Here is an 18,448-nt window from a genome sequence, read left to right on the forward strand (position 1 = left end):
TACAGCTCAGGTGCATGACCACTGACAGCACCTGTCTGCAGGCTGACAGCTCTTAACCTTCCCCTTTCTGAGCCCCAGATCAGGAAGTCTTTTCCTCATGCTTTGCATCCCAGTCCACTACAGAATCTGTGGCTGGGCCCCAGAGCAAGACTGGCCCCTCCAAGAGAGCCCAGAGCTTTGTTAGGGAAATTGGGGGGTAGAGGAGACCACAAAGAAGCTTATTGTCTCCTGTCCCCTCTTGCAGTAAACAAAAGGCTCCCAGTCTCTGGGGAGCCCTAACCCATGCCTGTCTCCTGCCCAACCCCCAATGTCCAGCACACAGGGAGGAGGAGTCGGGGCCACTGGAGACAGGAGGTTTTATTGATGCTGATGGGGGTAGGAGCCTGGGTGGAGGGGCTGAGTCAGTCAGCAATGCATAAGGCCTGGGCACATGGGGGCAAGTTAGGGGACATTCATCTTCTCAGGATTTTGTGGCTCCATTGGGGAAGGGAGAGAGTATCTTGAGGTGGGGAGCAATTTGAAGAGCAGCAAGGGAGAGGTTAAGGATGGCTGAGAGCTCCTAACCTGAGAGAAGGCACCACAATAGATAGGCAGCAACATCTGTGTGGAAAGCTGGAGGGAACAGGGCACTGGGTTGGCTTCTTGGGGAGGGGTCCATCCTTGGCCTGGGTGAGCTCTCAAGAATACCTGGTGTTCCCAAGCAGATTGGGGAAGGACCCAAAGCCCCTTTCCCTGTGGGCCTCCTTAAGGAGAAACAGGCATTCAGGGAGCCCCCTGGCAAGGGGTGCCAGAATTAGTCCTCAAGGCACAGCTGGGGGCAGACAAGGCGCCAAGGCACAACTGGTAGGGGGCAGGGGCAGCCTGCAAGCTAAGTGCCAGGGTCACAAGAGGACGCAGGACCGCCCACGCTTGATCGGTGTGGGGTTGAGCACAGCCCGGACGGCCTCAGCAAACACTTCCTTGACGCCGTCCTGCTGCAGGGCCGAGCACTCGAGGTAGCGCACAGCATGGATCTGCTTGGCCAGTGCCTGGCCCTGCTGCGGTGTGATGGGTGCTTGGCCCTGCTCCTTGAGGCGCCGCAGGGTGTCAGGCTGGGCTCTCAGGTCCTTCTTGGTGCCCACTAGGAGAATGGGCACATCTGGGCAGTGGTGGCACACCTCTGGATGCCACTTGTGCCGCACATTCTCATAAGAGGGTGGACTGGCAATGGAGAAACAGATGACAAAGACGTTGGTCTGAGGGTAGGAGAGTGTGCGGAGGCGGTCGTACTCCTCCTGGCCCGCTGTGTCCCACAGGTTCAGGTTCACTGTGCGCCCATCAACTGCGCTCTGGGCGCTGTAATTGTCGAACACTGTGGGGATGTATTCCTTGGGGAAGGCGTTAGTTGTGTAGCAGATGAGCAGGCATGTCTTGCCTACAGCCCCATCGCCCACCACGACACACTTGATGCTTTGCATCGTGAGTGCAGTTGCTGCAGTGGAGGCACTGCCTCCTTCCCCTTCTGGGCCCCTCTGGATATAATGACCTAGGAACAGAGGAGAGGGACACTTGTGGTTAGGGAGGCCTCTACCCATTGGGAAGAAAGAATGGGGGCATATAGAGAGAAATGCCACTTCTCTTCTCTTAACCTGACACCATCTCGTAATACCATCAAGACAGACCTCAGAGAGACAGATAACACAGTTAGAGAGATCAAGCAGAGATGCTCAGGTGTAAGGAGGCTGGCACTACAATGTGTAAATATGCAAAGCACATAAATTCTGGTACCAGACCGACAAAGATCAAATCCTAGTTCTGTTATTTCCTAGCTGTGTGACCCTGGACAAATTACATCTCCATTAGTTAGTGACTTAGTGGGCCTCAGTTTTCTTATGTGTAAACTGGGAATAAAATAATACCCACCTCACTGGGTTATTATGAGGATTATATAAAGCAGGGGTGTCCAACCTGTGGTCCACAGGCCACATGTGGCTCAGGATGGCTATGACTGTGGCCTGATACAAAATCATAAAATTACTTAAAACCTTTTTTTTTTGCTCATCAGTTTTCATTAGTGTTTGTATATTTAATGTGTGGCCCAAGACAACTCTTCTTCCAGTGTGGCCCAGAGACACCAATAGGTTGGACACCCCTGAATAAGGTAACACACTTAAAGCATTTAGAACAGTGACTATTCATAATAAACATTCAATAAGTATTAGCTACTTTTGTTTTTCCTCCAGGCACTATAGACACAAAAGGACAGTGTACAAGTGTAGGGATCTACCCGCAGATCCTCTGCCGGATATGGACCCCTTCCACCAAGTAGCTGGAGAGGAGTTCTGGCATAGGGCACTGTCCCAGGTCACTCTGAGATGTACCCATGGGTGAAGCCTCGCCCAACTCAGGGCCAGCCCTGCCTGCTGCACAGTTTAGCTGCAAACCCAGCATCTTGGCTACTGAGTACAACCCAAAAGGTACAATAAGAAACCTGCTGAGTAATGAGTACAATTCTCTAAACAGCTGCCCTGTTGAAATCCAGGGTGCCCTAGGGATGGGAAAGGAGAGAGAACTCACCCCACTATTTTTTTGGAAGCACAGTAAACCCTATTTGGCCACAAATACATAGGCTGGCAATTCAGTGCAGGGGAATATGGGAGATTAATAAGGGAAAGGGTGTGGCTCTCAGACATCAGCATCTTCTCTTAAGACCACTGGTGGGGTGAGGCAGATCAAGCCCAGCCAAGAGGGATGAATAGAAGAGTAAAACAAAAACTTGATTTTTCCCCTTAGTCTTTGGTGCCTTTTTTGAGAGCATGGCACATGCCTCTGAAGAATTTCAAGGGCTTCCAGACTCTTGGATAGAGAACACAGTGCTATTAAAGCTCTATCACGGAGAACACATGCTGGAGTCACACTGGCCAGGTATTCTAATCACAGTTCCAACCAACTAGTCATGTATGATCTTGGGCAACACGTTAAAGTTTCCTGAGCCTCAATTTTCTCATCTGTAAAGTGGAGGAAATCTTGCCTATTGTGTTAGAATTGTTCAGAGTATGAAATGAGCTACTGGGTAGATTAGTGGGGGGGGGGGTGAGGAATCCCAGCTCCAACCATTATTACCCTTGTCCCCTTTGTAGTTCACAGTGCTTCAGAGTAAAGAACTGCTCTTCTGAGTTCTGGTACAGAACAGAACTTCCGGAAACCCTGTGATTATTTATACTGCTGTGGCAAAGGTTCTCCTCTCATTGGCTACTTCCTCTTGGCCATGAGGGACTTTTGCTGGCCACTATGTGACTTCCTTTCCCTGACTCTCTCTCACAACCAGGTCCCTGCCACCTGAGAGAGGACAGCCTGTTTTAGACATACCCAGATACCCAAATATCCTTTGCTCTACTCAAGCACTGTCACCACTAGCCCATTTTCTCCATTTCACTTCACAGTATATATACTGCAAGATTGCACCCTGATCTGAAAACCCCTTAACTCTCAGCCTAACCTTTCAAACACTGGTTCAAAAGCCTCAAAAATCAAACTGGGGATGGGGAGATTCCCCCATTGGGAAGCAAAAAGGAATGCTGGTGGTGTGGGACCTGCATAGGACCCAGGGCTTGGTCCTAGCTTCCTCTCAGGCCCCAGCTTCCCCTGAGAGGGAAATGGTTTTATTCTATGAGGTTGCCTTTGGTTCAAATAAAAGTATTTTCATCTTATTTGTGGGAATAAGTGTGTTCAACCTCAGGAGAGGAGATAGCGAGACTCAGGAAACAAATCTGGGACGGAAATAAGGACTCTATAGGACAGTGGAGAGAACCTCAGACTGGAAGTCAGGAGACCTAAGTTCTAACCCCAGCTCTGCTCCGCTGCTGACTCACTACAACCAAGCATGATACACTTACCCTCCATGGGCCTCAGTTTCCCAGTCTATAAAATGGAGAGAAGGGCACTAGGTAGACGGAATTAGACATGAAGAGCCCTGGGAGCAGGGGATAGGATGACAGGGGTAGGAAAGGCCTCTGGGAGCACATGGTGGGGTGGGGGTGGGGATGAGTCAGTCGGTGAATGTATAAGGTCTGCTGGGCACATGGGAGCAAGTCAGGACACATTCTTCTTGTAGGATTCTATGGCTCCTTCCTTGGGGAAAGGAGAGAACATGTTGTGGAGGTTGGTGCCGTTACTCGTATTCCCTGAGTTACCTGGGACACCCTAGCATTTTGAGAGAACTCCTGGGCCTGTAAATCTTCAGTTTCACACACAGCAGAGGCATGGGCGTGGCAGTATGTCTGAGAACTCTTCTAGTGGCGCAGCACTGGGCTGGCCCAGGCAGGAAGGCAAGGAGGGAACTCTGAACGGCAATCACAAGGCCCAAGAGACTGGAAGTGCAGTGGCTCCAGGCTGCTCTCTGGGGAGGTGGTTATCAACCAGAGATCAGTAAATCAGCCCTCAAAGGGGTGGGGAGGGAGAGGGCGGCTTCCGGGCTGGCGAGGGAACAGGACTGACAGCGGAAAAGGATCCTGAGTGAGGCAGTGTCCATAAACAAGCAGAGCAGAGGCAGTATGGTACAGGGCAAAGAGAAGTAGATTCCTAAATGTGGCCTCTTGGGTTCACCAGCTGACTCTGCCCCTTGACAAAAGCCCTCACAAGGTACAACCCTTTATAGATCACATGGTATTGTTATTTGATCCTTATAATAACCTACTGGTATGATTCACATTTATAGGTGAGGAAACAAACTCAGAGTTAAAGTAATCTGATACCACACAGCTAGTTAGCTTGGGAGTCAGGACACAAACTCCAGTTTTGCCATCCAAGGTCCTGTTTTCCTCAATGCATCATACAGCCTCCATGTTAGCCCTTACTGCTAACTTCGTGACCTTAAGCAAGTATGTCACTTCCTTTCCTGGAGTCTCAGTTTCTTCATCTGTACAATAGGAATGACAATATTTGCATTCTCTGCCTCAAAGGGCAGCAGCAAGGATGCTGAGCATGGGAATGAAGGTACTTTGTGAACTGGACTGGACTGTGCATACAGCAGGTGCCAGGAGCAAAGCCTTTCATCCCAAGAGGCAGGAAGCACTGAATATGCAGGTGTCTGAGTGGTGGCATCAGTCCAGCACTCTATCCGAGACCTATCCTCTCTCCCAGGACCACTATTTTCTTAGAAATCTTATGGCCTGAACTGGGCCAAATAAGTTCCCACAGCTCCTCTGAGGAGGACACACGCTAAGGGTGTCTAATTTGTACCACATGGGAAGAAGGAATAGTCAGTGCTGCAGGAGGCCAAATGGGAGTGGACTGCTTGAGGTTAGGGGTCAACTGTGACTTATTTACTAGATGACTTTTTTTAAAAAACAATTTTTGTTTAGTAAGTGAACTAATGGTTGCAGATCTGCATAGTATTGGCCAAATGACAATGGCCTGCTCTGACTTTCTATTCCCAACTTAATTCAGGTCTTGCCTATTTTCAGCTTGGCAGAGTTCTTCATACTCTGGTAGAGGTTTTGGAGTCAGCTAGACCTAGGTTTAAATCCTAGTTTATTGCTTACTCGTATGAGCTAAGCAATAAAACCAACCTCATAATGTGTTGTAAGGATTAAGTATATTAATGTACAATATATGTACACAATGTAGGTACTTTGCAAATGTGGGTTCCTGGCTCCCTGCTCCAGAGAGGTCTTTACTGTCCTCTATAAACAAGCCAGGATGATAGTTGCCTCTGATCTTTTACTCTTGTTCTTCCATCTGCTGCCATTCCCTCTTGCCTCTCAAATCTTCTGACTCCTCAAGCCCTAGCTTAAGCCTCAGAGCCCCATGAGGCTAATGACTTCTTCTTTCTTTGAACTTCCACAGCATTACCACCCCTTTTAACCCTTCTTTGGCTCCATGTGATTCTCCTTCCCCAATAGTCACAGGTAAGTTTCCTAGTTTGTGGCCAATACTGGAACTTGAGCTTCCCTCAGCTCTCCTACAGAAAAGCTGAGTACAGGGTTTGTGTATACAGGAGTGTGCAACCACTGCCTTCTGATCTACTTGCTTCTGCCCCATTACTGAGATCTGGACAGTTACCTAAGAAAGCCAGAATTGAACTACACATTCCCACAGCCAACACTGCAATGCTGAATCTTTTTGGACAGCAACGACAGCCAAAAGCTTTGACTGGGATAGGGAAAAATCTCTCTTCCCAGTCCCAGCTTGACCTGGCTGCAGAAGGGAGCACCACCTAAGGGACCCATGGGGGCCTAACTCTGAGTGTGGTCCCTGGGGCAGTTTGTACCCAGTGAGACTTGGTCTTGGGGTGTGGCCCAGGCAGGCCTAGAAGTGGGGAGGGAAAGGAAGCAGAGGATTGCCTGATTGCCAGATCTCTGTGGCCGTTACAGTAGGGGAAGTGTCCCAATTGGGGGTGGGGGAGGGGAGTTATGGGCCCTAAGAAATGGGGGAGTGTGGAGGCAATGGGAACCAACTTACTACAGTCTTTTAACCTGCCTCCCTGATGCGGGGCTTCCCCTCTGCAGCCCTCTCTGAAACTCATTCTAACGATCTAATCCATCTCTGGGCATTCTGATCCTGAGCTCTGGCCATACCACCCTGATCCTCTACAAGCCGTCTCTGCATTCTCTTCCCTGAATCACAAGCAGTATTTCCACAAAACAGCAAGCACTGTTCCCTGTCCCTGCAGGAATCCAGCATTTCTTCCCTTCTTCCATCTTCCAACCCCCAATGAGCAGCTCAGAAGGCTCCAAGCACCTCAGAAGACCCCACTCCTTGGTCCTCCAGAGACAAGCACCATTGCCATCTCCTCCAGGAAAGTTCTGGTAAATCACCCAAGTCACAAATGACTTATCCCATTCAAGGTCTGGTCCCTGCTTCTCTCATAGGCACATTGTATCATCCACACTCAGAGGCTGTTCTGAATCTTATCTAGACTGGGAGGGCCTAGAGGGCAAGGTCCTGGGAAATCTGTCTCCTTAGGCTGAACACAGTAAATAAATGAACTCACTTGCCCTTCATGTCCTTGAACACAGGAGTTTCTCTTCCTAGAATTCTGCTCAACCCCTCCTAATCCTCCCATCCCTTCAGAGCCCAGTTCTCCATCTTTTCCAGGATGGCATAAGCAACAACCCTTCCTTTCCTACCTTCCCCAGCACTTGTACTGAATTAGCTGGATGCCTCATGAGGAAAATCTGTCCTGCTTAGTTCCAGAAGCATAGCAGAGTTCTGAGCAAAATCTATAGACTGACAAATATTTCCTCTTCCATCAATTCAAACTCTGATTCTGGGAAAAAGGAAGAGCCTCTATGCCCCAGAGACACTACACATGGGCAATCAACTTCCTCCTCCCATTGAGGGGCACAATTTAGGATAAGGAACACACAGACTGCCCGATTTTCCACTGGAACGGTGAGAAGAGTGAAGCAGGCACAACTTAGCCCGGAGGTGATAAGGAAGATGGGTAGGAAGTGGTGGTCCCGATAAGGCTAAGGATTGGGGATATTAGAAGATCCGTGGTCAAGGATGAGGCACAGTCAGGGTCAGTGTTGGAAATGGCTTCAGAAACTCTTTAAGTCTGATTATTTGTTTTGAAGGATGGAGAGTTGACATGAAGAGGCTCAAAAGGGCTGTAACTGGCTGCAGCTGGGCTGGGAAAAGGAAGCTGGGGGAAGACATGAGATCATTATAGGGCTGAGACCACGCCAAGGGCTGACTTTCTCTCTTTCTTCCCCTTCTCTCCAACAGCGGGGACAGAACCCAAGAAAGCCTACTTCCCAGCCTTAAAAAAAAAAAAATCCACACTGGAGAACCCTCTATCTCTGGCCATTCTCCACCCTTCAGCCCCTGTAGAGGTTCCTGCACTGTAGCAGGTAGGGTAAGAGCCTGCCAGAGTTGATTCTACCCACTAAGGGCTAGAAAGAAGGAGGAAATAAGACTATCGTGACTGGGAAAGCTGTCGGAAGATGGGACCCTTTCACTAAGTCCCAGTTCCCTTCCTTCTCCCACAATCCCCAGCACCAGGGGTGCTCTGCAAAGACTGAGCCTCAGAGCCAGGACAGCTAGAGGCCTGGGGAGCTAAGGAGGCTGCCTCCTCCCCCACTAGCAGCACAGAAGAAGGCTGAACACTTGCTTCCTCCTCCCTTCCCCCTAGCAGCTCAGCAGTCCTGGGCCCCATGAAAGGCCTAGGCCTGTAAAGTGGCACTTCCTTTGCTTTTGCTCATTTCACTTAGAGGCTTGTACAGAAGCACCACCCTCCCAACCCAGCCTCCCCCACCTGAAAATACCCACAGAGAGACCCAGGGCCACACTGTCCCTTCAGCCCCGCCCCAGGCCTGAGGGGGTTTCCACAAGGGAAAAAAACATCAGGGAGGAAACTCCGGCATCTATTTTCCACCGCCAGTGGGGCAGAGCTAGAGCAGGGCACAGGGTACTCCTTCATCTCGCTGTCCCCTGGCAAAATCCCCAACACTCTGCCCTCTTCTCATCTCTCAACCTGTAACAATGCTTGCACTTGGGGAAAGGGGCCACAGTTCCTGTCCCTGGACAGATACAGGACCACTCAGGCCTGTCAGATCAAGGCTGCTGGCATGACACAGGAGGGCCCAGAGTGGAGGCCACTGCAAAAAGGTGCCTCTTGGTTGAAGGAGGGTCAGAGTTATCAGTATTCTCTATGCTCTGTGGAGGTATTAACAGGCAACTTGTTCTTGTTGAAGCTGAGTCACAACAGACAAAGCTGACCAGAGTTATGCAGAGTTGGGAGCAAATCCAGGACAAGGACCTGGGTCCCCTAACCTCTTGCCTGATGGTCTTCTCCACAAAGGAGAGAAGGTGAGGATTATTACTCTGGCCTGTGAATGAGCCCAACATCTCTCTGACCTCATTTGGGAAGATCCTACCATGGTTTATCCCTGCAGGAAATGGGCCAAGGTGGTCAGGTTGACACCTGAGCCCTCTTTGCTTCTAAGTTCTCAGGCTCTCATGCCTGGTTCATACTGGGGCATCCGTGATTTAGAACTGACATTACTGGACAGACTGCCATCCTGGCCCTGCCCTAGCTGAGGAACTCTTCTTTCAGTCTCTAGCTCCTGGGGAGATGCCCTCCCCCCACGACATGAGGACAAAAGAGGAAGGTGGACTCTGGACAGGAAAACCAATCTGTTCTGGGGAGGTGGCCCAGGGTTGGTCTTTGGTTTCCCTCTTCACAGACCCCTATAAGCCTCACCACTAGTGGGTGTACGCTGTGTAAGGAGGGAGGGATCTTTAGTCTGGGTCCTGGCCCTCATCTTCTTCCGGACTGTCTACCCCCATACTAACATCTTCCCAGCTGTCTCACTACAGCCACAACCTCTTATATCTTCCTGCTCATGACCCCCTAAAAGCTTACATCAGCCACCTCATTTGACCTAACATCTTGCCAAAACAACTCTCCAGATATTAGATTTCCAATCAGGATTTGTGACAATCTCACATCAGTCACTTTTTTTCATTTCAGGTCCTTAACCTTATTTCTTTAGCCAAGACCTCAATGGGCAGCCTCCTAGGTTGCAGGCACCTCCCCACTTCCCATGATATTTTCCCATTTGGACCCCTCCCACCCTGGTCATATTTTTTTCCAGCAATGGCTTTCTTGCAATTAGCTCAAACCTTCAGTGGGACCTGGTCTTGCCTGGGAGAACCCCTGTCTCATCCATCCTATCTTCACCTTCAGAGACCTGTGGGTTGCTAGTTATGTAGAATCCTAAAATAAGTACTGGGTTGGCAGGCTGGGAGTCAGAGGACTCCTGGGTGCTTTTTTACTGAGCCGTGATGCTGGAAAAGCCTTGCATGTACATCCTTACCTGAGAAGAGCTTTTCTCCTGAAACCAAACCCCCTATACATTACAAAAATTAGAGTAGGAGACTGGTGGGTAGAAGAAGGGACAATTCATGGGAGGGGACAACTGTGAAAATGGAAGAGAACAAAATGGGAACAGCCCTCAAATGTAGCAGTGCTTGGGAACCCCAAAAGAGCAGCACTTGCTCCCCTCCATTTCTTTTTTTTCTAGTGGGAAGAAGTGAATAGAATAAACTGAAGGAGGCAGGGAGAAGTAAGATCTCACAGCATGCATCCCAAAGGCTTGAGGAAAAGAGCCCTAGAATGGGGACAAGAGGTTACAAAACCAGTTGGGAATAAAGTTAGACTTATGAGAAATTCCTGAGAGATAGGGAGTAGGGACCTATCTAGGGTGAAGGGAAATACTAAGGATGCTTGAAGGCAGAGGGGAGGGGTCAGACTGCAGAGGGCTTCCTGTCACCAAGACCCTGATGCAGCCCAGGGCACGTGGGTACCCAGCTAGAACAGGACCCGGAAGACAGCAGGGAAGAAAGGGCAGATACCTTTGCCTCACATCCCTCTTCTTTTCCCGAACTGGCACTAAAACATTAAGACTGAGGTCAGACCAGCTATATTTAGTCTTCCCTCCAGAATTCTGCCTTTGCCCCCTCCCTTTCCTTCTGCCACACACAGCTGACCTGGTATCATTCTCCCTACCACCATTGTTGGAACCAATAAGTATTGGAGTTAGGGACCTTTGGGCTGTCCCCCAGCTTCCAGGCTTGACCTCATGACCAAGCACCTAAGGGTCTGGGTGATTTTGATTTCTCACGGCTGCTCTCACCAGTTTTATTCCTGTGTCACTCCACCCTGACTGCTACAGACTTCTTCCTCCTGCCTAACCACAACTTCACCCACTGCAGTTCCCTTCATTCTGTTGGTGTCCCCTGCTCTGGGCCCTCTCAAGGCTGAGGGCAGTTATTTTGTCTCTAAGAGATAAAAATGTAGACACACAGACACTTCCATGCATATAGATACATAAGCGAGGTTTTCTAGCCCTTTAATCATCTCTATCACTAGGAGGTTGCAGCCTGCCTCTCCCAGCTGGGGAGGTTGAAAAGGCTCTCAAACTCACCAAAGATCCAACCCCAAAGCTGGAGATAAGTGCCTGAAAGAAAAAGAGACACAGAGAGAGAGACTGAGAAGAATGAGGGGAGACAGAAGAAGCTAAAGTGTGGATTTGTCTGCAGGAGCCAGAAGAGGGCCAAGGAAGGGAGAGGGGTTGGCTGCAGGGGATAGAGATGGACAGAAGGGCAGGATTAAGTGAGAGGCCTTGGCCTGACTGGGTGTTCCGGGCCGGGGAAGAAACTGAAGAAGATGGGAAAAGAGGGTAATGGAGAGTTTGTGGGAGTATGAAGAAGTAACGCAAGAAGATGGAGTGAGAATGTGCAGGATTCAGGGACTAACAGTGAGGGGGTGGGTGTGGGTGGGGGAAGACTAAGAGATGGCTCCCAATTATTTCCCAAGACCAGAGCCTCCTGCTTCCTCCCTGAAGCCCTATTATTCTCTCCATCTTCTGAAAACAGTGCTGCTCTCAGTGATGCCATCTTGTCATGGACTATCAGACCTCTGAATTGGAGTTCTTCTACCTCTAGTGACAGGACAAAGATCAGGCCCTTTCCTCCTTAAGTTTACCCACAAAAGAGCAAAGCCAGGCACCGGTGGGCCAGGCACCGGTACTAAATACCTGTTGCTTGCTTCCAGGGATGGAGAGGCTTGGCCAAAGAGGGGGGGAAAACATACAGAGAGGAAGATTGCCGTCTGCCGGGCTCTCCCCACCCTCTCCCTGAACGCAGAGGACCCTTGGCTGCAGCCTGAGAGCTGGGTCTGGATTGGCGGCGATCCTCCAAGCAGGGAGCTCTTTCTCTGCACTGTAAGGCTTCAGAGGCCAGACACCGCCCCCCTCTCAACCTCACAAATGTCACAACTGCCGGAGCTGTGGGAGCGCCATCTCCAGCTCGGGGGCACCCTCCCCTCACACACTTTGCAACACCCCTCAACTTCTGAGGGCACCCCACCTCTAAGTCCCACATCCCAGCTCTAAGCTCTTCCACTTCAGATACTTTTCTCTAGAAGCGGCAGACCTCAGGGGTCCCTCGCAGCTCCTAGGAGGCTGTACAGCCCACTACAGTAAAGAAACCCACCCTCCCGAAGCCGCCGCCGGCTCGCAGTCCCGGGTTCCCGCCCCGCCCGGCCGGCCGCGCCCGCCCAACTTGCAGCGATCCCAGAACCTCCCGCCCGCGGCCTCCCGCAAGCAAACTTCCTGGGCGGCCGCCTGTGCCCAGTCCCGGGCCAGCAGGGCTCCCCAACCCCGGACCCCCAGCTTGCGGGCCAGTGCCGGGCCTCACCTGGTGCCCTCCCCGCTGCGGGGGAGCTGGGGGCGGCGGCAGTGGCGGCTGGCTGGTCGAGAAGGAAGTGAGAGCCAGAGGCCGGAGGAAGTGGGGGGGGCGGGCCGGGGGCCGGGGCGGGGCGCGGGGGCGGGCCCGGCCGGGGCGGGGCGGGGCCCCGCTGCACCAGGAAGTCCGCAGGCCGGTTCCTCCCCACCCTCAGTCTCCCTTCACTAGCCTCGTCCTGGGCTGGGTTCTGTGCTTCCGCATCCCAGCCCTCTACCTCTGAGCCCTGTAAAGCCGTCTCCTCCTAGCCACCTTACCCCAGTAGAGGCCCTAGGCTTGGCTATAGGCTTTTGTCCCCCTCACTGGTTCTCGCCCCCACGATCCCCCGCGGGAAGATGCTGAGAACGGGAGCCCGTAGGCCTGGTGCCTTCAGTTAAGCCCAAAGATCAAGCATTGGCCAAGGATCGGGCCACAGTGGGTCAAACTGGGGCAGTCCCCACCCCTGCCCCGAGGGAGTGCGGAGTGGTAGTGATTCAGCGGTGGGAAGGTCCCAGACCCCTGGGGAGCGTGTGGAGCCTGGGGGAGGGCAAAGAAGGGGAGCTGGCGTCAGCACCCGGGGGAAAGACAAGATCAGCAGAAGCGCAGGCGGAGCCGCGGGCCCCCAAAACAGGATGTTGTGTCGTCGTTCCGCACCCGGCCGCTCGACGCGCCTGGGCTTTGGGCTGGGGGCGGGGCTGGACCGAGGACTTGGGGCTCCCGTGGCCCCTTCTTCTCCCCGGGGCGCACAACTGCTTGGGGCTGAAGAGCCGCGCCCAGACCCGAGATCCTGCCGGGGCCCAGAGGATGGGCGTGTGGGAGGACTCGTGGGCGCCCTCTGGTGCTTCTGCTCCTAGGCATTGCACGTGGAGTTTTGACTTGAGAATGGACAGCCTTAGTTCAACAGAAACTTTCTGAGCGCCTACCACAGGCGGAGCTCCGTGCTAGGTGCCGTGCTGGAAAACAGAGGCGCTTAATACAGGCTAACTGTCTCCAAGAGGTTTTCCAGATAAAGAGGAAGAACAACTTTGAGAATAAATAGCTTAACCTTTCTGAGCCTCAATTCTGGTTGTGGTATAACCTCTTCTTCATCCTGTAGTTGTGAAGATAACATGAGAATGGATGTAAAGCCTTTTGTCAATGCCTAGCCAAAAGGGAAACACTCAACAAATGCCTTTAAAAAAAAATCATACTAGTATAACAAGGAGTTCCCCAAACACAATGTGCCACATCTTTGGGTCTTTGCGCGTTCTATTCCCGCTGTCTTACTTCTTTCCTGTCTTGACTGCGAGGGAATATAGACTCGGCTTTTCACAATTTGGCCCTAAGGGACTACTGCCTGCCATCCTTACACTTCCCACAACGCGTGCACATGCACACCACCTATGCCGTGTATTTGATAGTCTCTTCTAGTGCTGTACACTTGAAATATAATGTGAGCCACAAATGCAATTTAAAATTATCTTTTTTACATTTTTATTTAAAAAATTTAAGTTGTTCATGTACAGTTGTCTCCATTTTCCTGCCACCACTTCCACCCCCCCCCCCCACACACACTTCCCACCCTCAGTCCTTATCTCCTTTGGCTTTGTCCATGGGTCCTTTGTACCCTTTCCCCTGTCCTTGAGGACCCTTCCCCTTGATTCCCCTGTTATCCCCCTTCCCCTCTCCCCTCTGGTTACTGCAGTGTGTTCTTTATTTCAATGTCTCTGGTTATATTTTGCTTGCTTGTTTGTCTTGTTGATTAGGTTCCACTTATAGGTGAGATGGTATTTGCTTTTTACCACCTGGCTTCCTTCACTTAGCATAATGCTTTCCATTTCCATCCATGCTGTTGTGAAGGGTAGGAGCTCCTTCTTTCTTTCTTTCTGCTGCGTAGTATTCCATTGTATAAATGTACCACAGTTTTTTTATTCACTCATTTACTGATGGGCACCTAGAAAAAATAAAAAATAATAAAATAATAAAAATTTCTAGTAATGACATTTTTAAAAAATTTAAAAGAAACAGATAAATTTTAATAATATATTTAACTAGCTCAACTTATCCAAAATATTATTCAACATGTAAACAATATAAAAATTATTGATTATAAAAATGAATAGGACATTTTACTTTTTTTGTACTAAGCCTTTGAAATCTGTTGTGTTTTACACTTATAGTACATCTGAATTTTGGCTAGACACATTTCAAGTGCTCAGTGGTACATGTAGCTAGTGGGTATGATATGCATTGAGAAGTTAGAGCCTCTATTAGATTCAGTCTGGTAAATGATTGAGTAGGTGAATTCATTCTCCATGTGGCTTCTGGGGAAGCTTCCCCTGGCCCCCAAGCAGAGTTTGGGTCTCTTCCCCCACTCCCCCCCCAAGAGCGCCTGGGACAAACTCCTCTGTAGAGGAATGGAGAGCTGGAAACACAAGCAAAAAAGTCTGATTTCCCTCCATACTGTACTGGGAGCACATGGCTGGTGTTTGGCATTTGATGGTGAAGAAAGGACTGTGAATTTCCATAAAAGAGAGAGCTCAGTGGGGGATCACATAATGGCTTCTATGGCTTTTAATGGCTTCTATGAAGCCATTAAAAATTGTGTTCCAGAACAAAGATTTTTGAGTTGTGTTCCTAGAGTTCCCTTCCCAGAACTTGAGGGCAGAAAATAGTCTCCCTTCCCTTCAACCACTGTTGGTTGGCTTTTATCTGACTTACGAGTACATATCAGTATTCTGTGTAAAGAGCTCATTAATAAAAAGTTTTCTGTGAAAGATACTTGAAAATCAATTTTAGAAGCATAGCGGCAAAAGTAGGGTGCCTTTTAGGTGAGGCAGATGAAAAGGCTGGATTGGCAGCATGAGGTCAGACTGCATTTCCCAAGCACATGATCCTGGGTATGGCTGGCCCTGGTTTAGCTTGGTAGATGGGAGAACTTGACTTGGCCTTTAAATTTTCATGAGCTGGTGGGATATGGAGTGCTACATATAAAGCTACTGGAGGACAAGAGCCCTGGGCTGGGCTTCAGAAGACCTGAAGTCTAGTCTTCTCTCAGCCAGACAGGCTAGTGAAACTTTAGGTTAGTCTTTACTCTTCTCTGGGGTTGCTCTTGTGGATTCCAGACTCGCCATCTTCTCACAGCAGCTCTCTCCTTCAGGATCTGGGGTAGGTTGTTCTTAGACTCCATGGAGTGAGTGGTTCAGGGAAACATGTGCCGTGTTACACTGGATCATGGTGGAGTCCAGGGAGGCACACACCCCAAGAGAGTGGCTTCTTCATACATCTTCTAGAGAAGCAGAAGTCTATGGCTCAGCATCCCTGGTCATAGTTCAGTTTAGCTCCAAGCATCTCCCATGAATCTGTGCTTAGTTAGGCAGGTACCCACACAGCTCCATCAGCTCTCTCCTTACACCCTTTCCTTCTGCATGGCTTCTTCCTCCTCTCTTCCAGACCTCATGGAGGAATCCCCTTCTCTTTCAGCACACTCATATTTTAAATGTTCAGCCTGGAACTTCCTATGTGACCTCATACCTGGTCCCTCCTATGATGTGCTACTTTTGCCAGTTCCCCCATATCTTTTACCTTCTTTTAGATGCCATCTTTAGTCAGGGCAAGAGTTCCCCGTGATACAGGGGCATCTGCCTCCTCTGGCTGATAGTCATGAGGCACTATAACACTCTTAAGATCACATACACCTTTTTCCTGGGGTGGCAGCACAGCTATTAACTTGCCATTGTTATGCAAAGTATCTTAACCTGTATCATCCACTCCTCCCTGACCCTAATCCAGGTTTGTGGTCATTTTCTGGGGACCCTTCCAGGGGGGATGGAGATCTGTTTGCGTAGACAACCTAAGAACTGATAAAGGATATAGGGAACTTCTGGGCATGGTTGTGGCTTATAGCATTTTGGGGAGCAAGGGAAGTGCTGGGTTTAATGGGAAAACAGGGTTCTGAGCAGGAGTGCTCTCAGCATTGCCCCCCACCCACCCAAAAGTTGGAATCCTGTAAATAAAAACCTGTTTCCTTCACCACTAATTGTTAGGTCATGTATCAAGGTGCCACATGGCCAAGCCCTGGTTCGCTCAGTTACACTCTGACTTTCTATGATACACTCTTCAGAATAATAATTAAGTAACTAAGGTTTATGCATGTGGCATATTGCTCATAGTTCTTTCATACTAGGATATTTAGAGCATCTTGCTTTGTGCTCTAGTCAATTGTATCTGTACCTACTCTCTGTCTTCCCTACTGACTGTAAGTCCTTTGAGGTTGTGTCTGATTGATCCCTGTGTCCATCTATTGGTCATGGCACAGGCAGGCCAAAGGTGAAAAGTATACACATTTACCTTTAGTATATGTCTGTGGAATTAAATTGCTTTAATAAAGCACTAATATGTATAAAACTATCAGAGGCCAGGTGACTTGGAGCCACTTTTATGGTACAGATATCAGGAGAGCCAATAAGGCTAGAGGAGAGGGAGATGGGTAGATAAGTGAGGCTGTTTGCAAAGGCTTCCTGGAAAGGGAGGAGATGCAGCTGATGAGGGTAGGAAGAGGGCACAACACCAGAGGGGCTATTTATTCTTCCTGATTCTCACTCACTCTCTCTGAATAAGTGAGTTCTTGGTAGGTGGGGTAGGTTTGTGCTCACAAGCAGCTGAGAGACAAGGACACCAAGTTGAGACAGTTAGAAGTGAGACAACATATGAAAGCATTTGGTGGGGATAGAATAGAGAGATCACAGACAGGTTCTGTGATCCAAACAGTTCAAGATTCAGCTTATGTTGTGGCCTCAGACAAGTCTTATGACCTCTCTCATTCATCCTTGAACACATAGTTATTTCAAACCTTTTCTGGGTCAGGTATAACATCACACCAATGACGCAGTGGTAAAATCATAGACAAGTCACTATCCTAATATAATGAGCAAGAAAGATAGATCCTTTTTTTCCTAATAAAAATTAATATTTACTGAGAAGCATTCAGAATGTCAATGAAACAGCTGCAACTTTTTAATTTTCAGTTACAGAGTGGTATTCAGTTAACAGAATAATTATTTTATATAAACTACATCAGAGACAACTGAAGATAAAAAAGCTGCCATCCCCATATATAACTAATTTGTGCTGTGCACCAACAAGAACCTGCTTTAAATTTCCATGCCAATTTATAGCCCCCATACTGTACCAAGTAAAGTTAGTGGCAATTGAAAATACCACCAGGACAGGGCTATCTAAAGACACATTTGATAGTGTGTTAATTATACCGAAAAAGACACAGCTGCCTTGGTCAGGTGACTCAGTTGGTTGGAGTGCCATCCCATATACCAAAAGGGTGAGGAGGGCTCAATCCCAGTCAGGGCACATATTGTCTCTAAGTTGCAAGTTTGGTGCCTGCTCCAGGCATGTACAGGAGGCAACTAATCTATGTTTCTCACATCAATGTTGCTCTCTCTCTCTCTTCTCTTTTCTCTCTCTCTAAAATAAATTAAAACAAAACAAAACATATCCTTGCCCTGACTAGTGTTGCTCAGTGGTTTGGGTATTGTCCCCCAAACTGAAAGGTTGCCAGTTCAATTCCCAGTCAGGACACATGCCTGGGTTGTGGGCCAGATCCCTGGTTGAGGGCATGAGAGAAGCAACCAATCGATGTTTCTCTCCTTCTCTTTCTCCCTCCCTTCACCTCTCTCTAAAAATAAATAAGTAAAATCTTAAAAATATCCTCAGATGAGGATTAAAAATTAAAGAAACTATACAGTTTAAAAATAATTCTTATACACCCTTATGTTTCATTTTTTAATATATTTTTTAAAATATTTTATTTATTTTTAGAGAGAGGGGATGGGGAGGAGAAAGGGAGAGAAACATCAATGTGTGGTTGCCTCTCAAGTGCCCCCTACTGTGGACCTGGCCTGCAACCCAGGCATGTGCCCTGACTAGGAATCAAACTGGTGACCCTTTGGTTTGCAAGTTGGTGCTCAGTCCACTGAGTTACACCAGTCAGGGCTCAATTCTTTTCTTTAAAAGGAGTGAGTTGTGTACAGGAGTGAGTGGAGGATTAAATGCTTTATAGACAAGAAAAAAACGGCTAGAACCAACTTATTCAGCACCATCATCTTCATCTTCCCCCTCCTCCTCTTCACCTTCCTTGTCTTTCTTCTTTTTCTTGCTTTTTTCAGCCATGACAACTCCCTCACACCCTCCCTTTTTTCTCCCCGCCCCCCCCCCCCCCCCCCCAATCAGGCTTTCCTTTAGC

General features: G+C 49.1%; 1 protein-coding gene across 1 annotated transcript; it reads right to left on the reverse strand.

Annotated features, from left to right (window-relative positions):
• Nucleotides 1-339: 339 nt before the first annotated feature.
• RHOG (ras homolog family member G) lies at nt 340-12,331 on the reverse strand. The gene is made up of 2 exons (XM_028515913.2): nt 12,187-12,331; nt 340-1,525 (listed from the first exon to the last, which is right to left on the reverse strand). The coding sequence occupies exon 2, from the start codon at nt 1,455-1,457 to the stop codon at nt 882-884; it is 576 nt and encodes a 191-aa protein (XP_028371714.1). The 5' UTR covers nt 1,458-1,525; nt 12,187-12,331; the 3' UTR covers nt 340-881.
• Between the last annotated feature and the right edge of the window lie 6,117 nt (nt 12,332-18,448).

The sequence above is a fragment of the Phyllostomus discolor genome, chromosome 6, assembly GCF_004126475.2.
Source record: "Phyllostomus discolor isolate MPI-MPIP mPhyDis1 chromosome 6, mPhyDis1.pri.v3, whole genome shotgun sequence".
Taxonomy (NCBI): Eukaryota; Metazoa; Chordata; class Mammalia; order Chiroptera; family Phyllostomidae; genus Phyllostomus; species Phyllostomus discolor.